This window comes from Aegilops tauschii, chromosome 3 (genome assembly GCF_002575655.3).
Source record: "Aegilops tauschii subsp. strangulata cultivar AL8/78 chromosome 3, Aet v6.0, whole genome shotgun sequence".
NCBI classification, from domain to species: domain Eukaryota; kingdom Viridiplantae; phylum Streptophyta; class Magnoliopsida; order Poales; family Poaceae; genus Aegilops; species Aegilops tauschii.
In genome coordinates, this window is record NC_053037.3 from 178931988 (window position 1) to 178948398 (window position 16411).

General features: G+C 46.6%; 1 protein-coding gene across 2 annotated transcripts; it reads right to left on the reverse strand.

Moving 5' to 3' along the window:
- Positions 1-375: 375 nt before the first annotated feature.
- LOC109739058 (vacuolar lysine transporter YPQ1) lies at positions 376-7421 on the reverse strand. Of its 2 annotated transcripts, none has more exons than XM_020298132.3 (14): positions 7153-7421; positions 5802-6058; positions 5634-5676; positions 4963-4989; positions 4785-4880; positions 4319-4506; positions 3883-4054; positions 3686-3805; positions 3445-3561; positions 3080-3100; positions 2279-2337; positions 1718-1808; positions 1228-1350; positions 376-755 (listed from the first exon to the last, which is right to left on the reverse strand). In XM_020298132.3, exons 2-13 carry the CDS (start codon positions 6038-6040, stop codon positions 1273-1275), a joined length of 1251 nt encoding a protein of 416 aa, XP_020153721.1. In that variant the 5' UTR covers positions 6041-6058; positions 7153-7421; the 3' UTR covers positions 376-755; positions 1228-1272. The 2 variants fall into 2 exon arrangements, with proteins under 2 accessions (XP_020153721.1, XP_020153722.1); XM_020298133.3 differs by lacking the exon at positions 7153-7421 and adding an exon at positions 6972-6995.
- Between the last annotated feature and the right edge of the window lie 8990 nt (positions 7422-16411).

The window sequence follows — 16411 nt, forward strand, 5'->3', positions numbered from 1 at the left end:
CATATGATTCTCTAGTCCATGATATACTAAGTAGATACTAGAACATTGGCACGGTCTTTTAAGTTGACACTTTGATCATTCTCCATTTACTATTATCTATAGATGAGAATTAGCAAATCCATTACTTATTGTGCTCTCCAGTCCCTCACTTGTCAAAGTCATTGTGCGCAGCTCATGTGGTGAACACTTGGATCAAATCGGGTGAGTCCCACACAAGAAAAACAAGAAAATGAGTAATGCACATGGTTTAAATAGCGCGGGCTATAGACTATAGCGTTTAGAATAGATCCTGCACTAAGGATATTTGCTCCAAATATATGAAGAAACATTTTAAATAGCGCGCTAGCGTTTAGAAGAGATTCTCCGCTAAGAGGCTTTTTGGTAATGCATAACCATATTTAGAGTCAAAGGATGGGGCCTCGACGCGTATTTGAATCTGAGCATCCGACAACAATGGCCTACACAAGACGACACCACTACAAAAATAGAGATAGCATGAAGAACTGCAAATCACCATACGATGTACGGATATGGCATGACCCTGAGTACATGACACATACATTTTTGGTATTCTAACACGGCAGACTGCTGCATCTATCCCTTAACAGATTTCATCCCTTAACCATGCGGCGCCGCAGCTCATTCACCGCAAATTAAGCGTGTGAACCTTGTCTCTGCAGTTCTGCACGGGGAGTGGCTATTGCGCAGCTTTCCAAGAAAAATGCACAATCCCCACGCAGGTGGTAGCTCCATGTCTGAAAAACAGAAACATTGAGAAATGGTCAGAAGGATGTTCTGGCTCCATCCATAGAAGGTTAAAAGAGAATCCGCAACAGAGAATGCCCAAGCCAACTATCTGGCTGAGGTCGGCGTTCCTATTTCTAAGCAAGAATTCATAGCGAGATGTTTAAAAAATGAAAAGAGTATCTAACAATGTGGCTCACAGATTTTCTAGTACAGGGGCTTGAGCACTGTTTTATCTTATTTTGCAGGTTTCCTTTTTCTTTTATCTTACCACACATAAAACAAGCACTGCAAAGCGATAAATTGCCATTTAATATTTTTTTTCTTATGCCAAATTTGACACAGTGAATCAATATGAATGTAACTATTTGTATTTCATATGTAATTTGTTTATGAAATGATCGTAAGATTACCTCGGGTGAAGAATAACTTATTCTGCACCCTGGGTGATGAATAGTATAAAGACGAGAGCGGCACACCAACCTTTTCCATTGAAGAAAAGAAATGAAATACTTTGTTTGCTGTGCATTAGGCTTTATCCAAATTGTCAAGTTCATCACGCCCACTTTGATTCCGGTAATGAAAATAAAGGAACTGAAGAATAATCTGCAGATATGGTTAAGGATTCTTCCAATGCAACAGCTGATTGAAATCTGCTATGAATTGTGATATGGCATATCATTGTACCACCGACCAGATTCTAAAACATAGGTCTCAGGCATTTTTGGCAACTAACATATATGATCCTAAGACGCAGTCATACTCAACTACATTGTGGTAATATTTCTACTCATATGAGCCTTATTTGAGATGATAGCTAGAAAGGCAACTCAATAATGATTCTAAAACAAAGGCATCTGAAAACAAAGTCAGTTCAAACCTCTATTCGTCACAAAAGTTTGCACAGAAACTATTTTGAGTTGCAGAACAAAGAATACGAGTAACTGTAGGAATCAATGGTCCTCAAGGATACGAAAGAATCAAGCAAAACGCATCCTCCAGCATCTACAAGCCACGGCAGATTTGGTCTAAGTCGTGCCCAGTCCAAACTATTCACAAGGATACTGCAATGGAAAACAAATGGATATGAGAACCATAAAACGCGGCCAACTAAAGCTGGTCTCAAGAAAAAAGAAACATTTACATGGTCTGTCCACGTATTTTATATATGGTACCCTAAAAGGAAGTGACAAGGGATGCACCTGCTTGGTATGGAACATGACAGTTCGTTGCAATGTCGGAAAATTTACAGGTTTCTAGGCTACATAGCTACTCCCTCCGTTTCTAAATATAAGTGTTTTTAGAGATTTCAATATGGACTACGTACGGATGTATAGACATATTTTAGAGTGTAGATTCACTCATTTTGCTCCATATATAGTCCATAGTGGAATCTCTAAAAAGACATATATTTAGGAACGGAGGGAGTACTATACTAAGAAACATAACACACCAAAGGACATCTTTTATACTAAACAAGTGCATATAAAGTAACTGAATACGGTTAAACAAATGAAGTTAGGTACATGGTTACCTCCCAACATATGTCGTATTCCCCACTAAAGCAAAGGTAAACATTAGCGGACTGAGCCCCTGAACAAAGTTGCAGACAGGTCAGATAAGTTACCAGCATCAGAAAATATTTTAAACAAAACCCAAAACAACAGAGATCGATGCAGTTAATGTGAACCTACATATATTTGATTTCCTACATAAATACAATGCGATAGTGTCTCTCCTGTCAAAAAAATAAGATGGGCTTAAAATGGCTTTGTTTAGTGAAAATTTGACATCATATATCTCTCCAGTCAGAGAAATAGGATAGGAAGGTAGGGGCATCTTTTGTTCAAACTATAATGAGTTGCCGCAATGAAATGCAGTGGGATGGCAAAAGTGAATTAAAGTTAAAAGGATAATGCCTAAACTTAACACCACATACTAATACAACCTTCAAGAAATAAGTTTTGAGTTACCTCTCTTGCATAACAACCACATATGACAATCAACAACTAGACCGCTATATTTAGTTCAATTCATAGTACAGCTATTTTTTATTTTAGTATCCACTTTCCACTTAACCGCATCAATGTGAATTGCATGCAACAATTATATGACATTGACATCTAAGACGAAGTGGGCTACTAATTCCTCTTAAGGAAAACTGAATATTTATCAATTTTCATAGGGTCCATGTCGGAGACAGCAGGGCGTCATTACACCATTCATGAAGTCGCTACTTATGCAACGAGGAATGCAAAAAATGATGACAAATGAGAAAAGTGGAAGTGTCTCCTGTAGTAAAAGAAGTTATTGATGAAGATGGAGATGAACTTGCCTCGGCATGGCCTCTTTGCATCTGCAGAGTAGTAGAGAAAAGTTAGAAATACCAAAAAGATGACATATTGCACTACTACGGTTTTAAAGAATTTCTCGAGATTAACTAATGCTATTATTCAACACCATCAGATGCGCAATTGCAGTAGAAACGAGTAGGAACAGGATCGACTGAAACTGAAAGTATAATAGATGTTCCTTCGAGTGCCATGCCTTTTACTGATACCTTTTTAGCTTTCACAAATGACCTCAACCCACTATAGATATTTGTACCGCATCCAGCACCAGGACTAAGTATCAGACAAGAATTTCCGATGACAACAAGAGTAATAAGAAAAAAGAACATTCAATTGTTTACTGTCTTACATTTAAGAAGATCTGGGGAAGTCGTCCGCCCATATAGATAACTGCCATGGCCCAACCAAGAAAGCTTCCAATTCCACTTCCACTGCCATGGTTCAGAGATGAACCTGCATGGTCATCCTATGGTGCAAGAAGAAACTAATCAGATATGCAAATTGAAAACATAGTTCATTGTTCATGCAAATTGCCTGGTAAACCAGATGCTCTGCCGAAGGTCTGAAACTTGAGAGCAGCTTCAGCTTACCGCTACAACTAAGAGCTTTCTGCCGACAGGGATGATAATTTCATTGGAAGCGTCCCTATGCGCGGTTCCAACCAAAATATGCAACACACACATGCCCAAGACAACAGAAATCCATGGTACCTGAATTCAAACAATATAAGTTTTTGGATAGTTCCAACCTTAATAGACAAGTATCAACGGAATCAAAGTTAACGTACCACTGAGAGGGAATCTTTTGTAATAGCAGCTGGTGCAGACTGTGCTGGAACAAACTCGCCAAATAAAGATGCACCTTCGTCGTTCATTTGTGGAGGAACTTTTGTTGCCTGGCGATTATTCCCCAACCATGTACCTGTAGGCACTGGGCTCCTCGATAGAGATCTTGCTGACCTGTAAAACCAACCAGATAGTTAGATGCTCCTGGAATATTATCTGATAGCTAGAGTGCTCTGTCAGCAGGTGATAATAAAACTGTAACATCCCAAAGTAACAATCAAGAGTGCAGTCCCATTGCCTTATTCCATGTAATAGAGCAAACAAACAATATTCAATATTTATCCAAAGAAGTGGACACTAATTTGCTTTAAGGAATGAAATAAATTTTGAAAAAAAATATGAAATATGATGAAACATTAACAAGCTCAAGAACATTACGCATAGTAGTAATCTGAGCCGGGGCTGACTGAACCATGAAGTTGCCGGAATACTTCTGTGTTCACCTGGATAGGTGAGCTCGGGATAGGAATAATCGGACCTGACTGAATATTATTTTTGAACGCCTCGTCCCTATGTCCCAAAAGCTTTTCGCGCAATGAAGCATCCCCTCGTTGATGTTTCTGAGACTGAAATCATAAATTGTAGTCCAATGGAGGTGAAGATGGTAGGAGTCAAAAGGTGTCTAAATAATTTTAAGTGAACCTAGCTTGTGGTAACACTAAGCTACTTTGCAAAGCAGAGAGCAGCTACATCACCAGTTCATGAATCCAGAAATAGAAGTATTGTTCATATACAGTGGTTGCTTCTCTACAATTGTTAACCACATTATCTATTTTGCTAATATTCAGAGAAATGTGATTCCTTGCAAACATAATGATAATCTTCAATGTTACGGAGTGATCACCTTGGCAGTTGTCCCAGTTTTCTTTACTTTAAGATGGTAGATGTGGCTATAGTATATTGTCTGTCCAGTAAGAATCATAGTTGTGATGGTATATAGCTGCATTGCAAAAATTAAGTTCTCAGATGACAGAAACCACACAGAATTGAAGTAATAAGAGTAGAAAAAATGGAGTCCTTACCAATGCCATGTAAAACTGTGTCGGCAGCTGCATTATAAACAAAAAATATTAATTTGAAATGTTGAAAATAAAAGGTAATCATTTAATCCCACGCATACTTTCTACATCACAACTGTAACTTTAAACTCTCCCTTCTCAATGAAATGAAACACAAAGGTCCTTTGCGTTTTCTCGAAAAAAACAACAACTGAACATGAAGAAGTTGTACACATTAAATGCAAGAGAGCTGTATTGGAAAGCATAATCAGGTTTATGTGCAGCAGATGTAAATCATTTATATAACTTGTCTAGATTGTAAGGAAATCTCTGATTTTGAGATACTATATATGCTTGGAATTATTATATTAATGTTCATATTCAGTTACCCTCCGCTTCAAAAAAAAATTTGCATGAGTGCATCCAGCATAATTATACTAGCTCTTGCTGGTTCCAGGAACAGTGCAGGCAAGCAGAAATTATTTGGTTGCTTTTCATACTCATGAATAACGCGTCATTATATTGTCCAAATGAAACTGCAGTCAGATAGTTCATTAAATCAGACAGAAAACTACTAGTGTCCTATATTAGGATATCAACACGTGTAACTGGTGCATGTGCCTCGTGGAAGAAAAATGCCGTATCTGATGGAATTTGAGAAAAGAAAAGGAAACTGTGGCAGTAGTGGATCTTACAGTAGCAGGTTCCAGGAAACAGCCGACAAGGTTAAACAAGTCCCTGCATGAGTGCAGAAGAATGACATACACCATTAGATAGAGCATCGCACGATACGCATACTCAAGTACAATAAGGATGATACAACATCAATATGCGAGGAAGATGAGAAATAAGAAACAACATACCCAACTATCCAGGTCATCAGAAAGGCAATAGAAAGGCCTTCTGTTGACTTCTGTTTGTAATTTGTTATGATCTGCGGCACCTCGGCGATACCCCAACTGAGGACACTAGCCAGTCCAAGACCCAGGGCAACACCATCCTTTGTACTGCACAGACAGTACTTCAGATAGACTTTAGCCCATTCCGCACAATGCGGAGCTGATGGGCAGCTCGGAGGAGGCGTTCCACTGAAGATACCCATTTGCGTGTGTGCTCAAACCTGAGGAACAATTGCACAAAACATGGGCGTTATTAAAAGGATGTGCTGTCAATTTGATCTTCTCATTTGAACGAGGAAGGAAATATTTTACTCTAATTAGCAACTTCTTATTTCCGTTATGAAATAAGTACCATACAGGTATATGTGAAGAAAATGTTTTCCTTTTTTACTTGAAATGCCTGAAGCAAAATTGAATGGTTGTTAAATTTTAGCTCAGAATATGGGGGAGAGAGAACTGTTCCATCCCCAAAAAAGGAAACAGATATGATGGAAGTTCAGAGACAACAGCTGGAAAAGAGAAGAATGGAGAAGAATATAAAAGAGAATAGTATGGAAAGAATATTCAAAAGTAAAAGGAACAGGATGTAAGAAAAGATCGAGGGGAAGAGAAAAGATCCGCTCCCAGTATGTTGCAGTTTGTTTTGTGTAAGCATTCAACATTACTGTAGAAAACTGAATTTGAAAAAATTGAACTGGATTTTGAAAATTCCATTGATAAGGACTTGAAGATCCAAGTGGTCTTGATTCTCTTCTCCTATGTCCACACGAACCACCTACGCAAACAGCCAAAAACACGAACGAAATTGAACAGAATATCTGCGTCCCTTCTTTCTCTCTCCATCTATCAGTTTATCCATCCCCTTACTCTCCGACACCAACCCAAAAAATGCTGCGGATCCATAGTTCAGACAATCGGGTCAAGAAACATAAAACTTGAAAGTGGAACCCCGGAAGGGTCACCCCATCGGCCCAGCCTAATCGAGACATCTCTGAAAATTGCATCTATTCCTAGCGAATCCGCGTGTCCGTTCCAGCAGCCAAACGGCAACGAGTCTCCGCCAAGAACAACCTTAAAAGCGCCGCAAGAAAGAAGAAGAAACCCTTGGAAGAATCTAAAGCCGGCGCGACGTACAGGCAGGACGACAGAGATGGCTGAATCGGGAGCAGGGCTACTCAATCTCGTCAGACCGATGGACGCAGCCGCCAAGAAGCGAAACCCCGGACGGAACACGGCATTGTCGGACATCCACGAGGCGGCGGCGCGAGAAAGAAGGAAAAAGCGTCGCGAGGGAAGGAGGTGAGGTGGTTCGTACCAGAGTTGTTCGTCCTGTTGCCGAGGAAGCGAGAGAGAGAGAGTTGGAGTTGGCGAGGCGAAGATGGGAATCGAAGCCGAGAGGAGAGAGGCCGCGATTTTATCGCCCGCTCGCCCTCGCCGCCGCTTCTTGGCTGTGATGTGGGTGGCTGGTTCTCGCGAGACCGGGATGCCTATTTTGGCGGCTTGCCACCGTGCCCTGCCGCGGCCGCGTGGCACCGCTCGCTCGCTCGGGCTAGGAAGACTCCCTGCTGGACCGGGACCCGCGACTCGTGAGCCGTCCGTTCGCAGGTTTTTCTTCCCTCTTGTCGAAACGGAAACGTGCAGTCGTCCACACAGGTTACGGCTCGGTAGCCCGGGCGCGTACGTCTCGGCCGCCCTCGACTCGATCAACGGGTGAAAACGTTGGGTAGTTCCGTTCGTCACATGGTTCATACATGATGTACTCCCTTTGTTCCTTTTTTTTTTAGCAAAACCTGCTTTACTTTATATTGATAATAAAAAATTCATAAAAGCAGGTAAAACAACCGGATCAGGGGCTGACCCAACCACACATGTCGCCCCTGATCTAAGAAATTGCATACCTAGCTAGTAGATGAGGTTCATAGTTCGACTTCCTCGACTCATGAATAAAAACACACAAAATAAATGTATTACACCATGATTTTATATCCCTAATCACTTCACCGTAGACACCACCTGATGATTCATGTATATGTTTAATAACATTCTTACAATCCGATGCAATATGAAGTTATTGTAGTCCAAGATCTTCTGCGAGAGAAAGAGCTTCTCGACAAGCCACTGCTTCAAGAGAAGATGGATCTGAAAGATCATGTATAACAAAAACTAAAGCTCTCAAAAACTCGCCTTGCTCGCTTCTGCAAACTGCAGCTGCAGTATCAAAATTTTCATGCGGAGAAACTGCCGCGTCTACATTAATTTTCACCTTCCCAGGAAATGGAGAGATCCATTTCTACAATGTTGGATTTAGCCCCACACCTCTTGCAGGAGTATAATGTGCATGACGCTGATTAATCTGACTCAACTTTGCAATAAAGTTTGTAACGAACAAATGAGTACTTAGAAGACTCTGATTAATTCCCTCATGTATGAGCTGCCTCCTCGCTGTCCATATCACCCAGAGCGTCATTGTCATCCTTACGAACACATCATGAGACAAACGATCCAGCATGGTAAATAGCCAGCTTTTAGCATTCGGTTCTATATTCTCTATCATCTGATCTAGAAGGTCTTGATCAACTAGAGCCCACACGCAACGCGCCATCGTACACTATGTTTTCATAAGTCTTCCATTCCACACACACAGCAAGAACAACTAGTCGCCATATTCCAGTGCGTCCTGATGTCCTCCGTGGGCAGGGACTGTTGAGCTAGGCGCCATAGAAACACCCTTATTTTTGCTGGTACTTGGGTCTTCCAACCATGCTTTCTTATTTGCAGAATTGTTTGAAGAACCCGCCCTTTGCTCAAGCCATTCTTCTCTTCTTTTCTTAGTCTCAACTACTATCTTATATGCTGAACGCACATTGAAGTTTTCAGAATTTTCATAATGCCAAGACCAGAAATCATCCACATCTCTCAAGCAGATGGGTATTTGCAAGATCACTTGCACATCACAAGGCAAAAAAAAACTTCCTCAATGCACTGTCTGTCCCACCTTGCATTTGACATATCAATAAGTTCTGAAACCAACTATGGTGGGTTATTAATTCGACAAACTAGAGGCCTCAACATACCATCTCTAGGTAGCCAGTTTTCATTCCATATGCTAGTAGTAGCTCCATTACCAATGTGCTTAATAATTCCTTGCTTCATTATGTCCCATCCCTCAAGTATAGATCGCCAGATTTGTGATGGGTGATTTCCCAACTGGGCATCAAGTATAGAAGCACTTGGAAAGTACATTGATTTAAGTATTCGAGCACTCAAGGACTCATGATTCTCTAGTATCCTCCATGCCCGTTTTGCGAGCACTAGTGTAGAATCAAGCTATAGTGCCGGTTCGTAAGGCCCTTTAGTGCCGGTTCTGGAACCGACACTAAAGGGTGGGGACTAAAGGTCCCCCCCTTAGTCCCGGTTCAACACAAACCGGGACCAAAGGCCCACCACGTGGCACGAGCACGCGCCGGGGGGCTGGGGGCTTTTAGTCCCGGTTGGCCGGGACTAAAAGGTTTAGGGGTTTGGGGTTTATGGTTTATTTTTCCTTTTAGTTTTGTGTTTTTCATTTAATTCTTTTTTATTTCAAACATATTTTACGATACTACATATTGTACATGTTATGCATATTTTACGGATACTAGCAAAAAGGCCCGTGCGTTGCTACGGGTTGAACATTGGCCATGTCGTCCGCTCATACATGTAAACGTGGCAACCTAGAGGCTTCACCTATACTTAGATTGATCTAACAACATTCAGATTGTGCAAAGTGCAATCAACATGGAATTTTTCATCAATTGTGGGAAATCCTAAATCCAACTTCCAGTTCAAACCCATTTAATTAAATTCAAATGAGTTTGACATTAAACCTTTCAATTATGCTAATTTTTATTTTTCCTAGATCAAGCACATTTTTGTGACTCTGGAAAAAATAGCCCCTTGCCAAAAACCCATTCCTAACCCTCTCTCCTTTTTGCTCTCTCTCTCTATATTTAATAAATAGAAAGAAAAGAGAATAAGAGAGAGGAGCAGTAGCCCGCTAGGCCGGCCCAACCGCAGCCCACCCCGATCCTCACTCATCTCTCTCCCTCTCGATTCCCTCGGCGCCGCCACCCACACGCGCACGCATCGCGTCAGGAGAAGAGCTCCTCGTGCATCGATCTCCTGGCCTGCAGCTCGACCCCGGCTCCCGCGCCATCGGCTGACGCTGGCGAGCACACACCGCCCCTCTCCACCTCTGCTAAGACGCCTGCGCCATTCCTACCTAGCCATGCGGTCAGCGCCGCCACTTGTAGTCCATGCACGTCTCTCCTTTACTAACCCTCTATATATTTATTTAATCCCTGTGCCAATGGATTCTCGTCTGTATCCCTCTTATGTAGGCTGCTTGTTGATGTTTCAGGGGACTTGCCAACGTTTATGAATTGGTGAAAATTGATATAAGAAAGCAAGGTGGGAAAATTCGTTTCTGAGCCCGGGCTCATATGCTCTCTATATCTCTATCGTCCAGTCACCTTGGGATTGCTGCTCTTTCTCGTATAACTGCTGTATCCCCACTGTATGCACCATTGAATAAAAATTGCTTCACTGAATTTATTATGGTAGATACAGTCTATTCACTCCTGGTACAGACGTTTGTTCGAAGGCCCAGACCCATACCTGAGCTATGTTGAGCCTTTTCGCCCTAACGAAAGCACAAACTCTAATCAGTCTGTCATCGGCTACCGTGAAATCTCGCCATGCTCAAGATCTGGAGCCCCAATCGGTTCTCCAGCATGCTCGGGGCGTTCAAGGGCGACAGGTGGAGTCCCGGTGAAGTGCGCATCGCAGTGCTACGACTCAGTCAGGGCGAGCGTTGGGCCTGCAGACGTCAAAGCAGAGCAGCGGACACCTCGACGACCTCGTTGCCGTTGAGCCACGCAGTTCGCCATGTACTTGGTCGCCCACGCTCGAACTGCTGCTCCCTTAGGACGTGTAGATAACGCTCGAGCCGTTCAACTAGGAGCTCCTTGTGGCGGAACACGTGCATGCCTTGAGGGTGCTAGGGGCGACGTGGTGACGGTGAAGGGCGCCGGGGAGATGGCGGACCCAGGGCTGTGTAAGGTGGACGGCGAGGATGCCGAGTTCGCATACAGGGACATCATGGTCGCCATGGATGTGTCGTGGTCACTGGTCAGGCACATGAACACACGTGTGGCAGAGCCACTTATCATCGCTTGATGATGTACATTTGCAAGTGAAGTAGCAGCACTGAGAGCGCGCCCATGAGTCTGACGAGGCAATGATGATGTTGAAGGATGACATCGCTATGGTGACCAATGTCAACAGTGATCAGGCACATGAATGCCGCCGGAGCGCCCTCAGGGCGAACGGACCCAGGCTGAAGTACCAAGACGAAGCCGCTATCAGGCCACCAGGCAGGTTCCCAGCAGGCAAAGATGGACCCCTAGAAGATCTTGTAGGCGCCGACCATTGCCAGGTTCCCAGCACTCGACGTAGGCCAAGATGAGCCCGTAGAAGACCTTGTAGGCGCTGACGACGGCCGGGTTCCCAGCGCTTGACGCAGGCGAAGATGGGCTCTTAGAAGACCATGTAGGCGCCTACGATGGTCGGGTTCCCAGCGCTCGGCGCAGGCGAAGATGAGCCCGTAGAAGATCTTGTGGGCGCCGGCGAGCTGCACGACAATGGCGATGTTAGCGACGTCCAGTCCCGGTCCAGGAGATTGTTCGGCCACTAACTCCTCACCAATCCACCCAGGAGCCGCATAAATTCGAAACGGAATGTCGAATCTGCGCGACGGCTCGCAACTCGACTACTATCAAACGTCATGTTCCGACGGACTGGACGACGGCTCAGATCTCAGATGAGAACCCAAGGCACGGATCGGCAACGGAACAGGGCTGGCGGGCATTCAGCGCTACTTGTAGGGCCCGCTCGTACGCACTGTTCACGCAGGTATACATCGCGTATTCTAATTTTCCTGCGTTCGCTCTCTCACACGGCAGACCTATTTTCTACCATCCCAACACAGCAGCGGACGGTAGCGATTTCAGGAGCAGCTGAGCTCGAACACCAAATCGCTGCTTCCAGCAAGGTGGGACTATTTAACAAAAAAGATGCATGCATGTTATTACAAAATAAATTCTGTAATGTGGCCTCCGGCCCATACAAGATGGCACAGCAGTTCATTGATTCGATGCAGAGAAGGCCTTGTAGCGCGGTACGTGTGAGAGGCCAGCTTGTGTACGAAATTAGCGTATATATCGAATGTCTCGCACGACCATTCACACACATGTATATATATACAATTTGGTATATATAATTTGTCGCGGGAAACCACAACCACCTATGGGACCAGAAGGCCCCTTGCTGGTTCGGCAGGGGGGCATCGCGTTGCACAAAGAGCAGACGAGCGTGGGGCAGCACGACAGAGATCACGTAGGCATTTTTACCCAGGTTCGGGCCGCCGTGAGGCGTAAAACCCTACTCCTGCTTTGGTGGATTGATGGTGGAAAAATTGGTGGTGAGGCATAGCACACTGCCCGGCAAGGGTTGCCTCGGGGCGACCATGGCTACGCGCGTATGGGGGTGTGAGTTATCCAACCTTCCAACCCTTTCTACGGTTGCCATGGGCCTCCTTTTATAGCTCAAGGGGTTACCACAATGGCAAAATAGTCATTATGCGCTGATAAGATATCAAACAGTGCTATCATACATAACACTGCGGGCTGACAGGGCGCATTAAATGCACCGCTCAACGTCACATCGTTGGTTGCCCGGCAAGCCTTGCCGGGCTATCTTGTCAGCTCCACGCCCGCTCGCTTGACACGTTGCAGGACGGGTGTCATCTGTAGGCATTTCCTGTAGGGAGAGGCTGCCATGTGGCGAATAGCTGCCACTTAGTCACTTCGGGGCTTGACACCGCACTGATTGACGACGTGGGTCGTGGCGGAGTAGTTGGTGAGGTGGTTCTACCTCCATGTGTCCCGGCGGGACCTGCCGGGATGTCTTGGATGTCTTCTTCTGGGGGGGGGGCTCGCCCCTTGCCGAGCCCGCCTGCCCGGCAAGGGAGGCCTTTCTCCTGATGATATCTTGCTTCTCTGGCTTAACTCTGGTCCTCTTGATCCACATGTTGGTCCTTCGAATCTCTTATTCCCTTGTACTCTGACTTGGGTTGGTCCTTCAATCTCGTTCCCGTGCCTGTGCACAGTCTGGGCAACAGACCCAGGGTTTGTTACACCGACAAAAGCCCCGGGCCTGCCCCGAACGCGCTGCCGAGCATCGTCGGGGTAGGCCTAATAAGTGCACAGGCGGGGTTGCTGAAGAGGCTGGTCTCTTGAGGTCTTCCATGTTTCTTCATTAATCTTGGGCTTGAGTCAGTTTCCTATTTCTCCTCACATTGTGCGCAATGTTGTGGAAGAACTTTGATCATGGTCTGCGGATTGTCCTTGCCCCACGATCACGGGGCGGAAACTGCCATCCCCTTGCCTCCCGTTTTGCATGCACCTGCCACGTGTTCCGCATTGCATTGGGTGTGGTAGGTGGTGGATGCGGAGGGCACGGGGAGGAGTGCCATGGCTGAAAACCGAGCGCTGGTGGTTGGAGCAGAGGGTCGACCTTGATTCTCAGAGCCACAGAGGGTGCAGAGAGGCCTCATTGGAGGAGTGCGGCGGCCATTTCCTGTATGAGGAGCCAGCCCCCTGCTTTGTCCTCCTATAAAAAGGGGCAGGGGCGGTACCTCTCTGCACACACTTCTTCTTCTTCTTCTTCTTCTTCTTCATCTTCTTCTTCGCGACCTTTCCCTTCTAGCCATGGTGAGAGGGCGAGGGCGTGGCAGTGTCCCAGCGGCGGTGACGAGGGCTTCTACTCGATAGCACATCCCTCCTCCTCCGGATCCTGTGGTGGCGGAACCCGGCGTGAGGGGAGGAGGAAGGGGACGAGGTCGAGGTCGCCGTGGTGCTCGAGGAGGAGGAGGGCGGAGCGGCGCCTTGGCTGTGCCCCCACCGGTGGCTCCTCCCCCGATGGAAGGCCACGTCGGGGTGCAGCCACAGGAGTTCATCATCGGGCTGTACAAGCCCCCGTGTGGTCATCTTCGCCTTCCAACTCCCTTTGCGCGGGAGATGGAGCTCGAACAACCACGCGCCTTGAGGTTGCATATGAGGGGCTGCGGGAACGGCAGTATGTGGGTTGATGTCGACTTCCCTGCCCCTCACGTTATGTACCTCCGCCGTGGTTGGAAGACTTTCGCCCGTGCTCACGGCTTCTCGGAGGGGCATGTTCTCCAGTTCAAATTAATGGAGAGCGGCCTGCTCTCTGTCAAGATCTTCGGGCGCTCGGGAGGTCGCTTAGGGTGCTGTGCGGAGAGCTCAACCGACGATGAAAGCTCCTCCTCGAGCGAAAGCGGCGAGGAGGACAGTGACGACGATGACGACGGCTGCAGGCGGGAAAGCGACGACTCTGACTCCGACTGATCGCCGCCCGCACCATCTTCATCAGGCGGCAGCACCATCATCTGCATCCGCATCTCCTTCCCGGCAATGCGATTTGCTGGGGAGTTGGATGAAGAGGTGGGGATGGTGCACCCGGTCTCCTCCAGCAGTCTTCCAGCCGGACCCCGGCAGGCTTCCTCTCTGGCTGCAACTCCGTTAGTCCTGCCGTGTCCTGCTACCCCTGGTGGCGGTGGTCGACGGGTCGTCTCCACCGTGCTCTCCATCGGCGCGTTCCCCGGTGCTCCCGCTCCCGTCGGGCTACCTCTCCTGGAGTCCGAGGGGCGGCGGGCTGGGCTCCTGCCCAGGCGCTCCTTTTGCCCTCCTCGCCTTCGAAGGCCGTGCCTAGGAGGAGAGGGAAAAGAAAGAACATTACGGGGCACTTATCTTTTTTCAATCTTAAATCTGTAGGCACTTGCCAAATTTCAATTCAAATAATGTAATCTCTCGAGTCCATGTTTGTGTTCTGTAATGCTTGTACTTGTATCAGCATATTAATGAAAAAGATGAACCTTGCCGGGAACCTGTGCATGTATATGTCCATGTAGAAGTGAAATACCTCCTTAGTGTAAATAAATGAGTTTTCCCCGGCAGGCTATCCTACCGGCACCCTTTTTGTTTGCCGGATAGCTGCGTCTACCAGGAAAAAGACAAAGGGGCCAGCCCCCCGCCAACTTCTTTTTACCAAAGGCCACTGCGACCATCCTGGCGGAAGCAACGTTCGGGTCAAGGATGGGAGCACCTAAGTCTCAAAAGGGTGGCGAGGTTTTCTTATGCACAAGTTATAGCTTACAGAACACCAATGGACAGGATGTAGAACTTATCTGTTTGGCTTGCCGGGGATCGCAGTGCTGGGCAATCTTCTCAACTCCTTGTCAAAGCCAAGTTCACGGCAGGAACCTGTAGCTTTATGAAGATGAGAATGATGCAGGATGCGATCCTATCTATATGCATATGAAAATGCTCATGAAATGCTTATGTAGTGATCTTGGAATGCTCATGCATGCATGCAATCTTGGTCGCCCCCCCCATAACGCTTCTTTATTTTCTCTTGCACAGGGTCATCGCCCTGGCTTTGTACAAGGGGTTACATGCAGATGAGGCAAGGCCTGTACAAAAGGGTGGCTGCCGGGCAGAGCCCGACAGCCACGCCTTACAGGTAGAACTTGCGGAGATGCTCAATATTCCTAGAGTTTTGCAATTGAATGCCATCTCCGGTCTCCAGACGGACTGCACCAGGTCTGGTGACTCGTACTACCCGGTAAGGACCTTCCCACTTTGGTGACAACTTATTTGTACCCTTGGCGGACTGAACGCGCCTAAGGACAAGGTCACCTTCCTCAAAACACCGGGCGTGAACCCTGCAGCTATGATAGCGACGCAGGGCTTGCTAATAGCGTGCAACATGCGTAGAAGCCCAGAGACGGTTCTCTTCGAGTAGCACAGCGTCGTCACGCCGGTGCTGATCTTGCACTACTTCATCATAGGCAAGCACTCGAGGCGACCCGTAAATGAGTTATGTGGGGATAACTGCTTCTGCCCCGTAGACCAGGGAGAAGGGAGTCTGCCGGTAGCTCGGTTTGGTGTCGTTTTGAGGGACCAGAGAACTACCGGCAGCTCCTCGATCCACCGCCAGTCGTGCTTCTGCAATGTATCAAAGGTTCTTGTCTTGAGTCCACGCAGCACTTCAGCATTCGCCCTCTCAGCTTGTCCATTGCTCCGGGGGTGTGCCACGGAGGCAAATGAGATCTTGCATCCGAGGGCATGAACATATTGCATGAAGGCGCGGCTCGTGAACTGGGTGCCGTTGTTGGTAATGGTCCTTGCCGGAACTCCAAAATGACACACCAATTCTTTCAAGAACTTGATAGTTGATTGAGCAGTCACCTTTCTCACGATAGTCACTTCCGGCCACTTTGTAAACTTGTCGATAGCAACGAACAAGAATTCAAAGCCCCCGATTGCTCGGGGGAAGGGGCCGAGGATATCGAGCCCCCAGATCGGAAATGGCCATGATAGAGGGATTGTTTGAAGAGCTTGGGCAGGCAGGTGGGTTTTATTGGGATGGAACTGGCAGGCTTCACATTTGGTGAC